Source organism: Eufriesea mexicana, unplaced genomic scaffold (assembly GCF_001483705.2).
Source record: "Eufriesea mexicana isolate 0111107269 unplaced genomic scaffold, ASM148370v2 scaffold2467, whole genome shotgun sequence".
In the NCBI taxonomy this organism is placed as follows: Eukaryota; Metazoa; Arthropoda; class Insecta; order Hymenoptera; family Apidae; genus Eufriesea; species Eufriesea mexicana.
In genome coordinates, this window is record NW_016910588.1 from 862,307 (window position 1) to 880,499 (window position 18,193).

The 18,193-nt window shown below is 32.5% G+C and overlaps 1 protein-coding gene across 1 annotated transcript in view; it reads left to right on the forward strand.

Annotated features, from left to right (window-relative positions):
* The window catches only part of DIP-lambda (Dpr-interacting protein lambda), a 47,878-nt gene that overhangs the window by 16,644 nt on the left and 13,041 nt on the right, over positions 1–18,193 (forward strand). The window contains exons 2-3 of the mRNA XM_017903686.1: positions 9,232–9,347; positions 9,807–9,992. Of these exons, the coding sequence (XP_017759175.1) occupies positions 9,232–9,347; positions 9,807–9,992 (302 nt within the window). The remainder of the gene's footprint in view (positions 1–9,231; positions 9,348–9,806; positions 9,993–18,193) is intronic.

Sequence of the window (18,193 nt, forward strand, 5' to 3'; positions counted from 1 at the left end):
AATATTGTAATCGATAAACATATTTTTGTTGAAGGTATCCTATATGAATATTTACGTGGAATAAATTTACGTGAGTAATCCTAGGAAAGAGTTCTATTCGTTGCTTTTTGTGAGTTTTCCTGTAGTATGTGCAATCTGAAGGAACATATTGAATGTCCGTACAAAATTCATATCAGAAGAGCTGCATATACTAAATCTACCATGTGTCCTTATCTAATACCAATGATTTGGCAGTTTTGTCAATTTGACAGTTGACAACTTAAGTACTTAAATATATTATTGCAAAGAAATTTTATTCAGAGGGTAGTATTTATCATAATCAGTAAAAATTAATAAAATTTGAAGTAAATTTTCAATAGATTTTAGTAAATCAATGAAAAATATAAGTTTTGGGAGAACTTGAATTGAATATACCTTTTACTAAGATTTTTACATTTGTCACATTGTCAAAGAGGTGAATAAAGAAAGTTTCAAAGTTTTGATGGACCACACAAATTATACGTCATTGTTATAGATAATAAAATATTAGTATAATATTTAAACACATATGTTACAGAAGTATTTAAAAATATAACGTTTATAGGGACATAATTATTTTTATTTCAGATCATGTTAATTATATATCTTTATTGAAAAATAGTTTGTTCTAAAATATCATGAAATTCAGTGATTTTCACTTAATATTATAGATATTTTTAATTTAATGTAGCACACATAAGCAATAACAATTAAACTCGTACAATAAAAATAATTGTAGCTAAGCAATTATATTTCTATACAAGTTCTATTAAAAACAATTATATATTTCAAGCACCTAAAGAAATAGCAACCTTGAAATAATTTTAAAATTCGTTAATTCTTCGTTCTTCGTTAAAAAGAAACATTATAATTTGCCAAAAGTATAAATTAAATAATCCACGGAGAAAAATATCTAAAAGGTTCAAATATCTCTTTGGTTTAAAAAATATTTTTAAAATCTTTTTCTATTTCCGTTCGTGTTAATTATATGTTTTTATTGAAAAATGGTTTGTTCTAAAATATCATGTAATTCAGTGATTTTCATTTCATATTAGATATTTTTCATTTAATATAGTACACATAAACAATAATAAATAAACTCGTATAATAAAAATAATTAAAGCTAAGAAATTATATTTCTATACAAATTCTATCAAAAACAGTTATATATTTCAAGTACCTAAAAAATAACCCTGAAATAATTTTAAAATTCGTTAATTCTTCGTTCTTCGTTAAAAAGAAACATTATAATTTACGAAAAGTATAAATTAATTAATCCATGGAGAAAAATATTTAAAAGCTTCAAATATCTCTTTGGTTAAAAAATTTTTTTAAAATTTGTTTTCTCGTGAAAATTTCGTAGAAAATTTGATTTCTGAAATGCAATAATTCCTGCACAGTAAACGAAATTATAGTATTCTCCCAGCATCCTGAATACTACATTTATACCTCTGCGTCTGTCAATCAGTGCACCTTAAAGAAACGAGTAGAATCTGGTAACAGTGAAAAAGAGGAGGTCTTGACTTCGAAGATAAAAAAGTTCCTCTAGGAATGGTACAGTCGTTCATTTACCGTTTCACGTACAGTGACGTGGATTGACGGGATTTAGGGAAGAAAAACTGGCATTACGAGACCGGTTCGCGTCTCGGCTCTAACTTCTATCTACTGGCAGGATTTCCCACTTAAGCTAAAATCAATAGACGCGTGCGTCGATCTGATAAGTACACCAACAAAGATGCTTACTCCATCTTCGCCAGAGAGAGCTCTTTTATTTTATACGTATACAGTGGTACATCTGTTTAAATGAGATTCACTCCAATTTCATTTCTATTCAATGTAGAAATGCAATAAGAAGTGTGTAATAGATTATTTTATGTTTATACTACTGTGACAATTGATTGCATCGCTTGAATCACTAGTCCTCTGATATGTACCTGAATGTAGTACATATAAATAATGTTAATTAAAGTATACAACATAGATAAATTATATGATAATTTTAATATTATATTAATATAATTGTATTATATTAATTATATATAATGAATTTGTATATATAAATTACACTATTATACAGTGGTACATCTATTTATATGAGATTCACTCCAATTTCACTTCTATTCAATGTAGAAATGCAATAAGAAGTGTGTAATAGATTATTTTATGTTTATACTACTGTGACAATTGATTGCATCGCTTGAATCACTAGTCCTCTGATATGCACCTGAATGTAGTATATATAAATAATGTTAATTAAGGTATATAACATGGATAAATTATATGATAATTTTAATATTATATTAATATAATTGTATTATATTAATTATATATAATGAATTTATATATATAAATTACACTATTATACATTGGTACATCTATTTACATGAGATTCACTCCAATTTCACTTTTATTCAATGTAGAAATGCAATAAGAAGTGTGTAATAGATTATTTTATGTTTATACTACTGTGACAATTGATTGCATCGCTCGAATCACTAGTCCTCTGATATGTACCTGAATGTAGTATATATAAATAATGTTAATTAAAGTATACAACATAGATAAATTATATGATAATTTTAATATTATATTAATATAATTGTATTATATTAATTATATATAATGAATTTGTATATATAAATTACACTATTATACAGTGGTACATCTATTTATATGAGATTCACTCCAATTTCACTTCTATTCAATGTAGAAATGCAATAAGAAGTGTGTAATAGATTATTTTATGTTTATACTACTGTGACAATTGATTGCATCGCTTGAATCACTAGTCCTCTGATATGCACCTGAATGTAGTATATATAAATAATGTTAATTAAGGTATATAACATGGATAAATTATATGATAATTTTAATATTATATTAATATAATTGTATTATATTAATTATATATAATGAATTTATATATATAAATTACACTATTATACATTGGTACATCTATTTACATGAGATTCACTCCAATTTCACTTTTATTCAATGTAGAAATGCAATAAGAAGTGTGTAATAGATTATTTTATGTTTATACTACTGTGACAATTGATTGCATCGCTCGAATCACTAGTCCTCTGATATGTACCTGAATGTAGTATATATAAATAATGTTAATTAAAGTATACAACATAGATAAATTATATGATAATTTTAATATTATATTAATATAATTGTATTATATTAATTATATATAATGAATTTGTATATATAAATTACACTATTATACAGTGGTACATCTATTTATATGAGATTCACTCCAATTTCACTTCTATTCAATGTAGAAATGCAATAAGAAGTGTGTAATAGATTATTTTATGTTTATACTACTGTGACAATTGATTGCATCGCTTGAATCACTAGTCCTCTGATATGCACCTGAATGTAGTATATATAAATAATGTTAATTAAGGTATATAACATGGATAAATTATATGATAATTTTAATATTATATTAATATAATTGTATTATATTAATTATATATAATGAATTTATATATATAAATTACACTATTATACATTGGTACATCTATTTACATGAGATTCACTCCAATTTCACTTTTATTCAATGTAGAAATGCAATAAGAAGTGTGTAATAGATTATTTTATGTTTATACTACTGTGACAATTGATTGCATCGCTAGCGTGAACACTCTGTATGTGAGTGACATATTTCATAATTATTCTCTTGTAGTATGCTAGAGCCTATATATCGACTCTCCATTTTTAATATAACTTTTTCTCTTGCTATTCAATATAAATTTTAATTTACGGAGAATAATTGTTTTCTTTCTTTCGTGTGAAACTACATACATTTCGCAGAAAAAGATTTAACAACGAGTACCTCAAAACTCATTTATTTTCCAAGATATTTTTGGATAGTATCAAAAAGACTAAGAAGTATTAGGTACTCTAAGGGTTAAACTATTATTTTACTTCAGGGTCGCCAAATAAAATATTTTTCTAAATTTTCTCAGTTGATCTCTCATTTTAGCGTTAAAATAATTATTTTAAAGTAAAAACTAGCATGAAATAGCCAAAACTGGAGACAGGTCTCACTATAGGATTACCCATGAACATTCTGAACTCAAATTTTCCACTGCAATAACGAATCTAATTCCTTAAAATTATATTTAACGTGTATTAACATGCACAAAATTCAAACAAATTCCAAAATTTTTATATAAGTTTATCATAAATGGAATAGAAGTGTAGTGGTTAACTAAAATTAAATACTCTTCTAACACGTCATTTCTCACAATTAAATCACAGTGCACGTGTTAGTCGTGGATATAATATTTAAATGAATATATTAAATATTTATTGAATATTATAGCACAGGGTAAAAATTATCTATGAAATATTTCTAATTCCCTTTACTCTTTCTCACGTATACGTATCATTACACGTATACTCGAATCACTCATTCTTTCTTACAGACATCATTTATTTTTACATTAATATATATATATCAAATATCTATGTCAACCATTACCACAGCATATGCATTGAGTATCTATTATCTAACGATGGAATACAGTGGCAACCAGTGCGAAGATAAGAATAGATAAAAGCAGGAAGAAAATAAATTCGCTTGTAACAAAGCGTTAGTTTTAATGGAACTGGCTATGGAGGTGGTACACGTGGACGAATCGAAGTAACGTTGGCTGCACGTTTTAACGTTTCATCTCGGCCGAGCAATCGAAAGTCTCTTCGTTCACGAAACTCGTAACAAAAGTCTTTCAAATATCGTAGCATAGCCTTTGGCGAGAATCTGTATTTACAGAAAAGATTCCACTGGCAGCGCGCGAGAGTTTCCCGCACGTGATGCAACTTCCGTTGCCCGTACTTTGTCTTTCCTGAGTGCCGAACCAACCTTTGCTTTCTAGTACAGGAATCCACGGAATTTTACGAGTTAGCACGAAGTTTCCGTGATCTGAAAATCCAGATAAATATTTGAGACGTACTCTACGGTATGGCGAAGTTGATCAAATTTCCTCGCCGCTTTTTATACAAAAGTAATCCTCACCTTCCCATCAGATTTTATTTCTTAAATCAAACATGGCTCGTTAATTTCTCTGACGTATCCGACAATCGAACAAAATTTTAGATACACTGTGTTTCACGTTGATATTCGGATATCATGTGATTTTTCAACGAATTGATTGGTTTTCGGTATATTAACTCTTTACCGTCGACTAGCGATTCATCAGCATACACAGATTCTCAGCCACAGATTCTCCCTGGCGCTTCCCATGTAAAACTCCTCTCATATAAAAATGTGGAAGCTTACGAAGCAACGCAACTGACGCAACTGACAAGGAGAGTGCAAGTCCTTCGGGTCACCGATTTAATCGAAACTTTGTAGGTTTGTAGATTTCGTCATGCAGTTCAAGAATATATATCATTATAGCCGCCACTACTCGATAGTTTTTGAGATATTAAAGAGATTTAAGTTTTATTACTTCGGTAACTACTGATTTATTCCTTGTGATTTTCAAGTGGTGGTGTGGCTTAATAGCGATACCCGAAAATTTATACAATGCTCGTGTTCTCTTTCTCAATCGGTGGGCCACGAATCCTAAATACTCAGACGCATTAATAAACTTCCACTCGTTTGATTGCGAGGTATCGCAATTAAATAATTCTACAATTCTGTTATTATATAATTCTTTATGTACTGCTCAAAAAAGTATCGTCAGTTTTCTAGTAGAGAATCTTTGAATTTCTACTTTTCTCTAGCCAAAAAATAGTCGAGTGCAAAGGGTTAACACGTTAAGTGCCCAGCCCATTTTGCTTGCCGTTCCGTTCAGGCCCAGACTAAGTCGTCAAGTGGGCCACCGGCAGTGGCGAAGTATTCATAAAACTCGGAGATATTGTACCAATTGTTATAACAGGAATTCCCAAACGTTAGGTCCAAAGATGGCGAAGAATTTAACACCAAAAGTTAGCACCTTTTGGTCCTAGTCTGGGCCAGTGCCTGAGGATCGGCCGGGCCCGAACAGAAAGTCTAGCGTCAGTCCCTGGGGACCGGCGTGGCACTTAACGTATTAAACTCAACTTCTTTAACACTAGATTTACGGAACCCGTCAATTTCACGGATGGGTTGCTCCAATTATGCGATGATAACAGATTTAGTTCACTTATATTAAGATTGTTAATATTGTAATTATTTTTAAATTAAACTAATCTTTAAAAAAAAATGACACGCGATTTCCTTCACCTGTCAATTTGACAGGTGTCAAATATGTAGTAGTAGGTATACAGATGGCGTCCGCAAACGTAGTGTTAACGCTATACTTACCACAGTCTAAACGATTACTTCTAGACTTTTGGTTAAGAATTCAATATTTTGCATTCAGTATTATTATTTTCGAAATTAACTAACGATGTTAATGTCATCACCGTAAAAATAAAAGGTGAAAATTTGTTCGTTCAAATTTGAATTTGGTTTTTCAACTTGATTTTTTATTTAACGTACTTGTATGTATGTTTTATATTATATCAATGTTTGTCTAACAATATCATGGTAGAAATCGATCGTCTTTTGATTTAGATGGTGTCAGATAACAAATGTAAGAACATCTCTTCTTCAGCCACGTGTCTATTACTCAAACTGTTAAACATTCATTAGGACACTTTCAGTTTACTCTCACAACGTCGAGTTTCAGGAATTGTTCCAACATCTTCATCTGTACGCTACATCATAACAATACCCAAACTCTGTACGTTTGAAACACAAACTCTGTTTATTTACACTGGCCACATGTTTCCATAGAGACCACATGTGGATAATGCTACCGGCTACCTGTCTCATGACTGAAGTTCATAATAAGTGCTGAAACAGTTTCAGAAAGAGCTATTAAAAATTCTCATACAATGGTTTTCTCTAAATCAGTTATAGAAAATCGAAATAATATAATATAACTGTCATAGCGAAAAAGAATCTCGAAGAGAATATCATGCTAGTGAGAATATTATGCTTGCACGCGTAATGCAGTTCAATCTTATGGTGTCAGTGGCTAACTATAGACATGCCTACTGACATGGCGAAAAAGAATCTCAACTATATCGGTTATGGCTCCAGTAGCTTTCGAATTATCCATATCTATATCGATTCCTATTTAAAAGCGAAAGAATTTTAATGAATTACGAAGTATTTTTAGGTTAATTTTTAATCTTTAACGATTGTTATTCTTTCACGACACTCAGTGTTACTAAATTTCGGAATACAAGGTAATTAATGATGTCGTCGTAGTGACGCCAATGTAATGCAAAGGGTTAATATATATTTAGGATCGTATTTAGGAGGGATCGACTAGAATAATATTGCAATACTTAACAGAACGAAATAAGCTTTATTAATAGAATAAGGGATGTATGTAGGAATCGGTTTGGGTGGATCGGCTAAAGTAGTGCTGTTTTACTTTTTAATAAAATACAGTAAGCTTATACGTAGATTGACGGCTATGAAACAGGAGGGACTCGCTATGGGCACCGTTCGACTTTGATTTCTTGCAGACATACTCTTAGACACTAGCTTAAGAACTCTTAAAGACTGGACACCGTAGACTGTTCATGACTGACGACTGTGGAGACTGGAATTGCCCGCACCCTTGCACCCTTATTTAAAGCATTCATGCCCAGGCTTTCCTTTCCATTCATGCCCCTTTCCCACGCAACCTCCGTGGGCCAGGTACTTCAATCACTCTGGACGCATCCCTAAACTTTCGCTCGACCCTACCATAAACATTCTTTGCAGTTAATTCGCTTGCACGCGGTCACTTCCATCTTAAGCCCAAACACACTTGGCATTCTTTCAAGGCCGTACTTATTTCAATCCCACATGTATATAAGAGAATAGTAACTATTAGTAACTAGTAACTGTAACTAGTAACAACGCTTGTCTTGACTGGCTACGACCTCATGCGACCTTTTACTATCACGCTTTGACAACTTTCTTACAACTGACTTCTAAGACAGATTTCTATGACTCGCAACTCACAACTGTAGAGATTGATGGTATTTATTTATTTAATAATAAATTAACAGTGATAGGGTATGTGAGTAACGATAAAGATACGAATTCTTACAACTTATCACAACGCTCAACCTACACTTCTACAGCAACTCTCCTGTTACAACTCACATCTAGCAACAACAATAATTCTGGCAACTAACTTCGACAACTCCTCCCTCCGAGTTAGCCCCTCCGAAGGGTCACCTTCGCGAGGACCCTTCCCGAGAGGTGACCGCGGTCGCTCTGGGGTTGCGCGTGACCACCTCACGTGGGGAGGCCCCGACCTCCTACGGCCCATCCAACAATAAGTAGCAGCTAGATACTAACGGGTCCTCTAGACCTGAGTTCCAGGCCAAGACAGTCTACCCTAATAAACGAGAGTCCCTCGTTTACCATTCCTACAGATATTGCTTAACACGTTCGTCGCCCAACGCGATTCGATTGAGTTTCTCGCGGGGCCCAAATCCTACTGTCGGAGCGCTAGAACGTTATCGGACTGATGATTTGGAGGGGTCTAGTACAGACACCGCTCACTAGATGTTGGTCAACGGACCCTATTTACAATTTTTCATTTCCTGTAATCGTTTTGAATTACTATCAGCAAACTTGCATTTTGCAAATAATCAAACGATAGAACAGAGTAGCAGACTTGGTAAAGTTTCACCAAACATATTGACAGACAATTACGAAAAATGTAAAAAAACTACGACCTATTGTTCCATTTGTCCAAAATCACCTCAAATGTGTTTAGACTGTTTTAACGAATACCATGTGACATAGTATAATGTAATATTTTATCCTAAATATAAATTAATAAAAAGTATAGTGTAATGTGTATATTTTTCATATTTTTATACTGTATATCCTATATTTATAATTCAGTGCTTATTCTATTAAATTCCTTTTAAAAATCCAGCTGAAAATCCTATTTAACTTGAACAAGAAGAGCGTACTCATATTTGGGTGACGGGACCCCCACGGAAGCATACTCGTCACCTAGATATGGGTGACGCGGCGTCGAACGTGTTAATCCGCTAGAAGGATAGTAATATACGAAAGAAAGAAACAATTCGCCATTGCTGAGTCATTTATAATTCATTTTATAATTCTCTTCTCTATCGTTAATATATATTTAAATCATAATATAATTCTGTTTAATAACATAAAATGAATGATTTCTTTTGCAGGTCAGATAACTCCAGAACCATTGCCAGAATTTTTAGCTCCTTTGGAGAATCACACAGTGATCCAAGGCCGTGACGCTTACTTCACTTGCGTCGTTAATAATTTACATTCGTACAAGGTACATGTTTCTATAATATACTCTTTACTCATTGATTTGCAAAATATGCTTAAATAAGAAATAAAAAAGAATAAATACAAGAAGCGAAACTGAAACGTGCGATAAAAAAAAAAACAGGACAATGCCTTTCAAGAGACTATAATATCGTAGTATGCAATACATTGTATAGAATGTATTATACCCGTTATACTGCTCGTACGATTTTGCTTGCGCTATGTGCAGCAGTGCTCGCTTAATTGTCGCGCGTTTGCTCGCTTAACTGTCGCGGCTTCAGCTACTTTCTTCTATTTCAGTCGTAATAAGTCTTTCCCTTTCTCGTTTCGCACAATTCTCGAAACATCTGCCTGCCCGGATAACTGTCGCGTCGCCGACTCGACCGCGCGACGGTTAAACGGGCACTGCTGTAACTCGAAACGCGATTTTACTTTTTCATGGGAACGCTTCGAATGTGTTTTTCAGGTGGCCTGGATGAAGTCCGATTCTCGAGCAATTTTGGCAATACACACGCATTTAATAGCGCATAATCCACGGCTCTCGGTTACACATAATGGGCATAACACGTGGAAGTTACGCATATCGAATGTTCAGAAAAATGATTCCGGCACTTACATGTGCCAAGTGAATACCGAACCCATGCGAAGTCAGGTAAGCGAAGATTTCTACACTTCGAAAATATTTATTTGTATTGTGCAATATAAAGAATCAGAAATATTTATTTATACCTTAGTAATTTTTCTTTTTATATTTAACAGTTTCTTTTGTAGGGACACATCCCAGATGCGGAAAGCGAAGGTCTCTTGTATATATTTTCGACTCCTTCGCGACATCGAGGGTTTCGGGTCAATAGGGACCTGGTTTGTGTCTTTACAACCAGGGCCCCATGACTCGCAGACGCGCGGACCACCTCGACGTCTAACGAACAGCGAAAAAGAGTCAGTTCGCTTTCGCCTTTCTAACAACACGGGTCTTTCCCAAAAAGATAGCCTTCAGTTTTCCGCATCTGGCCCCCCCGCACATTAATAAAGTCCTACTCAGGAAACGTAGTGCTCTGTTCTGTAAAAACCTCTCGTCCTCCCCATTATACCACTTGTGTAAGCGAATTGGCTGTGCTGATACGATTTTGATCGCGTATATCAGTTAATTAGCATCCGTTTCGTAATTTATTGGGTAGTCTCCGGAGGAGCAAATGGTCCTAAAATCTTCTTTTGAGAACGAAAAAGGTATCTCTGGCGCAAATATTCAAGAGTGCCTTCAGAAATACATTATTGTTACAAAATGACAACGGTTAGTTCTCGAAGATTTAGGAACCCACCCCAAAGTACCACAAACCGTACGCGGCTTGATGGTCAGATAAATAGGCTCGTGAACCAGAGAGTGCGAGCATTAACTCGTGGTCATCAACTTAAAGTTGATCCTAGACCACCTGTTTTGAATTCCCAACCTTGGAATACCGTGACTGTCACCGATCGATTCATCATTAATCAAGATGAATGGATAAAATCTGGTAAGATCGGTGGTATTATAATGTCACAACAAGGTTTGTGCATACGACTTAGTAACAAACCATTTCCTACCCTCGCTGCTATACCGATAGAGTTCCGAATGTTATCAGTTAAAGCATGGAACTTATCTGACGAGGGATCTATCCGATTATCGCCTATGGATTTTCTTGAAGGAGATAATTCACATGAACTTGATAATATTGGTGTTTCGGCTCCAAAGAATGGTTGGGCTGCATGTGGCTATCGTTGGCCTGTAGCTCATCAAGAACACGTATTTTGTCGAGATAGCACGAAATTTGATATAAAGAATGATGGAGTTAACATCTTTTATCTTGACGCTGCTGATGGAAATAAAGTGGAATGCCATTTTCAAATTTTATGGCGTACTACTAATTCAGCATCTATAAAGTTAAATTATATACGTGAGCCGATATTGAATCAACATATTCCGGAATCTCTTTACGATAATATTATTAAATTGAAGACTAATTCTGTTATTTCAAAATTATTGGAACATGATGATGATGATTATGATATTTGTGAAGAAGAAACCACGGAGGATACCTGCGACCATACCACTTCAAACGATCGTGGGAGGACCCCCACACTTCAATATAAATTAAACACTGATCTTAGATAATAATTAAACATATTTTAGAAGATTGTTTTCATTATCATTTGTACTATTATATATAAATAATTCTCAGAATATTCTCTTCATGATAATGTTTATTTGTGACCATATTCCAAATAGTAATAATTTGATTTCACTTTTGAAATAGCTTACTTAGTTTATTAACATTAAGACCACCAAATTAGACAAAATTACTAGTTTTCTATTTCTTCGTTTTTCATAATTGTTAAAAATATGCAGTTATTTTGGAAAAATTAATATTAACATTTAATGAAATAGGAAATAATTATATGTGACAAATATATCTCAAAAATCTTAATTGCTGCAATTTATTATTGTCTGAAAGAATTAATTAATTAAAACCCAACCTAACCTAACCTAACCTCCAAATTAGACAAAATTACTAGTTTTCTATTTCTTCGTTTTTTATAATTGTTAAAAATATGCAATTATTTTGGAAAGGTTAATATTAACATTTAATGAGATAGGAAATAATTATGTGTGACCAATATAACTGAAAAATCTTAATGCTGCAATTTATTATTATCTGAAAGAATTAATTAATTCAATGTGTACACACATTTTATTAATTTGTTTAAGACGATTAAAAATTCAAGAATTCAGGAACAAAATTCCTGAGTTTGGATGAAATGTATCTCGTAGAATAAAAAAGACTGTCAAGAAGACGCAGCGAAATTCGATTTCCGTCTGAAGCCCATAAATGGTGATAGACCGGAAATGCCACGTCGTGTTTGTTTTGACAGTAATCGACCTTTTCGCATCGCTACTCGTAATACCAACAGAGACAATCGACATTTCCAATTCAAACTACAAGTAGGCTTGTCAACGACATTGGAAGATTGAAATTTGTACGTGATCGGCACGATTTGTCTCGTATCTCTCCTGTTTTACGTACCATTCCTAAGTATTTCGACACTCCTATAACGCGATTGATTCGTATCGTATTAAGAAAATCAGAATTAGTTGAAATCAGGAAATGCGTTTTATAAACCGCGTTATGATAAACATAGTAATAAGACAAATCAGATTAATTTGTACCACGTGATATGGAAATCATTGCTGCGTTATATAGGAACCGCACTATAAGAAATTCAGAAATAACACAAATTCAATGAATTCGTACCGCATTATATAGAATGTCAGAAATAAATAAATTGTACATAAATCAGACCTATATAAAAACTGCATTCTCAAAGTATCAAGTTGCGATTCATACGGTTAATAAATTATTATTATTTTAATAAATATTAAAATAAATTATTAGTTTAGTTTATAATTTTATTTTATGAATTATATATTATTGTCAATAAACCTAAATTCAAATATGTAAAAATCTATATATCCATTGCCATTTCTATTATAAAATTTAGACTAAAATAATTATTTCCAAAATAAATCTTAATTTAATACATACTAGTGACGTATCCTAATTTAATACGTTAAGTAAGAGGCATGATTGAGAAGGAAAGCCTGAGTGTGAAAAAGGGACGGAATGAATGGTTGAAATAAGGGTGCAAGGGCGCGGGCGTGTCAGTCCAAGTTAGTCTAAGACTAAAGTTAAAGACTAAAACAGTCCATTGGTCAGTCGAAGAATGTCCAAAGTCTAAAAGTTTTCAAAGACAGCATGTCAAAGTCTAAAGTCAATTTATAAGAGTCACTTTAACACGTTAAGTGCCGCGCCGGTACTCAGGGAACGATGCTAGATTTTCCATTTAGTCCCTACCGGTTCTCAGGAACCGGCCCAAATTAGAACCAAAAGGTGCTAAATTTTGGTATTAAATTCTTCGCCATCTTTGGACCTAACGTTTGGGGATTCCTATTATAACAATTGGAACAGTATCTCCGAGTTTTATAAACACTTTGCCCGCCGCCAGTGACCCACCTGGGCTTGAACGGAACAGCAAGCAAAACGGGCTAGGCACTTAACGTGTTAAAATAGGATTCTAATATATTAAAATTAAACGGTTTATTACTTTGTTTTATATAATTACCTTTTGGGCGTCTAACATGGCCCTTATTAAAATCTTTCCTATCATAAATTCTCTTATCCATCAATGTTATTCCATATTTCTTCCTATTTATATTTATTTCTGAAACAAATGTTTTATTCTCAAACACTCTTATGAAGCCGCTTCAGTTTTATCAGAATTCAGACATTGTTATCATGTGGTTTATACATGGAGGATACCACAGTTAGATTGTTTTATTAATTTAACCCATCGAATAAGTCCTGCCATAGATAAATTTTTCGAGCCATTTGAGTTATTGGAATGTTCTTGTACGAAAAACGCGTTATAGGAGAACGGTCCCAATTTTCGCACCGCGTTATATGGAAATCGCGGTAGAAAAACACCGTGTTATAGGACACTTGACTGTACCATCTGACTAAAAGATTTGTAATTCTCTCATACTATAATACTCCTAATGCACGAAATTGATAAGTTCACAGTGGGAAAAAATACGAGTTTCATTAGACTTAGCGTAATAGATTTACGAAGATAGGTTAGAAGGATTTTCGTTATTGGCTAGGTATGTCACAAATAGTTTTCAATAATCGTGAAGGTAGCCTAAGTTAAAAATCTAAGAAAAAATGAATTATTCACTCAGTTTGTGCTAAACTCATTTAATTTACTATGCAGAACTTACAAGGAGAGCAACAGACATGACTATATCTAAAATGCACAAAATAATATATATTACTATAATTTTAGCATAACTGATTTTGTGAAAAAATTACTCGACATAGGATCGAATATTGAACAAAAGAGCTTATAATCAACAAAATTTATCAATGTATCATATTTACTGTTAAATTTCTGTTCTTGTTATTAGGATATACATGACTATGCGATTTTTACAAACTTCTGCACCTAATTTTCTCATAATTGGCTCGATATCTACGGTTAATATTATAGATACGTTTGTTGTAGATATAGACGTATCACTCTGCCAAATTTCGTTGAAATCGATGTAAGCCATGTCTGATGCTTCCCTTGTAAGTTGAAGAGTGGCGCTGCAGTCGCGGCACTAGGGTAAGAACTCCGTTTCACTAGCTCCACGTATCCCCACTTTGTTTCATACAGAGGCACGTGTTCACATTGTAGTAATAATAGAATATTATTTTTGAAGAAATTATGGGACAAAGAACGATAGATTCCAATGCAGTATATAATTATTCTATAAAATTATACATTTCACTCGTCTCCTTTTAGTTACCTAGTAAAAATAAAGTACATAAAATTATTCAAAATTATTTGAAATTTTATTGATCGCAATCTTCAAAGGATATTTCATATTTTACTTTATTTGTAGAACATAGAGCAAATTAAGCTATCAAATAGTCTCCTCGTCTGTGGAATCTTAAACGCTAGTTTGTATCATAATAGCTCTTCCTACTTCTCTGAGATAGTACGATAAATAACCCGGATCTTGGCGAGAACTGCAACAAATCTTTGCTAGAAACCGCACATGCAAGTCCATTGCACAATTAAACTACCTTGCTATATAACAATATTGCACCATTTACAATTACTGATAGTAGTAAAGAATACATTATTCAAGAACTCACAGACACCAAGATGGATCAAACAACAATAGAATGAAGCACGCCTAGTATTAAGTTTAAACAAAAGAGGGTACATCGTATGATTATACAACACAAATTTGTATAATGAGATGCAAAAATTATGTAAAATGAGGATCCCTATACTACTGTTATTAGCGAGGCCATAAATTAAAATATTAGATAATGAAATCAAATGTATGACTTTAACACTAGAACTATTATTTCGTAACATGTACGTAATGGCAGTGGTATAATTAACATAAGTACATGTATATAATTACGTTCGTATTTTAATAAAAGCCAAAATCAATTTTAAGAAAAATAATTACAAGTTTTCGATTCGAATAAAAATACAGAGTGGAATCAGTTATCCTAATTAGTTTGGTATTTCTAGTATTAATATGCCTCATAGTAAACATTCACAAGGAAAATTGCAGAAATGATCAATTAATCTTTGAAAAGTGGTGATTGGAAATTAATAACAATATATTCTATCTGTTAATGATTGAAATGATTGCAATTTGCACAAAAAATTTGATATTTTTTGGTCACAAAGACAACCTCAAAACAACGTCAAAACTGCTTCGAAAATGGAAAAAGTGACATTTTTTATCATTTTTTACCTTTATGATATTTTAACAGTATAACAAGATAATAATATAACGTAATAATTATATTAATATAGAATAACCTATAAATATACAGGTTGTCCCACCTAAATATAATTATTTAAATATCTCCTTTTGTGATAATATATAAAATATTTTGTATGCAATTTAATTGGTATCAAAAGACTAATACACTATAAAAATTTGTTGTATCAAGTTTATTACACATACAATACACATTTTAATCTGTAATATCCTTTGAGTAATTCTTGTAGAATTTACTTTATTATACGAAGTATTCGAATTTTCGAATAGGAATACATAAAAACAAAAAAATAAAATGTGAAAAGAGAAAAATAATTGAAATTTTTAAAAGGAAGATATTTAAAACCTGAAAAAAATTAATTAGACCTGAAATTATTATGAAGAAATTATTATTATTAAGAAATTATTGTGAAATTATTTAAGGGCGAGTGGTGTGGGTGGGTGGCCAACTTCAATCTCACTTTGGACTCTCCTCCCTCCGATCACGTCGAAAATTTGAATACTTCTTCCGAGGTCATTAACAACAAGTATAATAATTTACAAACTTTTTGTAAATTATATGTAAATTTTAATATAAGTACTTTATAATTTCGAGTAATAGCCAATAATTTATTATTTTTTTCACTTTCATTACAAATTTATGTTGTGAACAATTTATTATTAACGATATTAATTTGTTACTAATAATAAATTTGATTATTTACACATTTTTTACAAACTATATCTACATTCACACTTCTATAGAAAAAATTTCCATGATACAATCCATGAAACATAGTAATTCGAAGATTTTATGCTATAAAGTCAACGGTATTCTCCGTCAAATTTTCAAAACTGTAAATAAGATATGCAAATTAATTGTAAGACGTAGAATTATTTTACCTCGATATTCCACGCGTCGTTGGGCAATTTTAAATTTGAGATATTAATTAACAACGATCTTTAGATTCGAATTAAATGGCGACTGAGAGTCGCCTCTCGAGTGCAAAGGGTTAAGAGATACGACATATATAGATGGTTACCTTTAAATAGGACACTTTATATAATTATAGATATACATATATACGTGTTATACACGATCTTATACCTATGAAGACAAAGACTAAGAAGACGTGAAGCTCGCGTAGCGAACACGCGTTGAAATTCATCACAATTGAAAACAACGTGAGATGAAATAACGTAAGTCAAGAGATTAAAGGAGAATATCATGCTAGTGAGATAACTCGTAATGCAATTTAGTCTTACGGTGTCAGTAGCTAAGTATAGACGTGCCTACGCGTTTACTGTGTACAAAATGGCTCCATTGGACGTGCCTAAGTCTACGAGGTTATGCTCAGCCAATGTACTACACTGTTAATATTATATACTCAGCTAACCGATATTTTATATTGAACCTATGGTTAGTTATAACGTGAAAATATCATCTGAAACCAATTCCCTGTGCTTCTAAAATACGATATATTATGCTTTCCTTATTTATGTTTCATAAAAGTAATATTTTAACGAACTTTGCAGCTGAAACATATTTGTAAGGTGTAAATATTATACAGTATAGACGTCTATAAACTTATTAGAGCAATTAGGAAGAATTATGTAATGACACTTGGTGAATTTCAATCTTGCTAACAATAGTTTCCAATGTGATGATAAATTTTCAAAGTAGTAACGTCTACAATAAATAAATATAAATACAGATATAGATAATATATACTGTATTCAGTCAAGACATAACAGGAGGTGGAAAGAAATAGAACTCCATATACAATTACCAACATATCTACAGATTGCAGGGAAAGATGATACAAAAGGTAGAAGCAAGTGTCAGATGTGGAAACATGGAAGATGACAACAGATATTGGGAAAGTGAGGCAAGGAGAACATGTATACTCTACAAAGAAAAGACAGGGACATTATGGTACATGTTTAAAGAATGCAAAGAATTAAACAGAGTAGACTTCAACATGTAAGAAATAATAGAGGAATACACAGAAGAAGTCGTAGAATGGTGTAGGGTATTAGATAGGAAAAGAAAAGAGCCTAACAACGGAATAATAATGTATAAAGTCGGAACAGTAAGATAATGCAATAAGAGGGCAGAAAGGGAAAGAACAAAGGCACACAAGAACAGGACTGCATGTGCGTATGAGTACGTGATTTTGTGACAAAAGCATTACGACGTGTGTGACACGTCTTTCCAGCGCAAGTGGTTAACACTTTGACTGCCACATTGGTCATATATGACCGGCCACGGTTTCTCCTGTAACGTCACGGTGGTCATTGGTGACCGGAGCGCTTGAACTACTTACAATTGTAAAAATTGAATGAAAATTGACAATTAGGTTAAGTTAGGCTAGGACAGTTAGTTGACTGTCAAGCATTACTAAGGTGTCACCGGTGGTCACCCGTAACTGCCAATAAAATAAACGCCCCACTGGGTAAGAATGTTGCCTTATATCACCAATTTATTATTA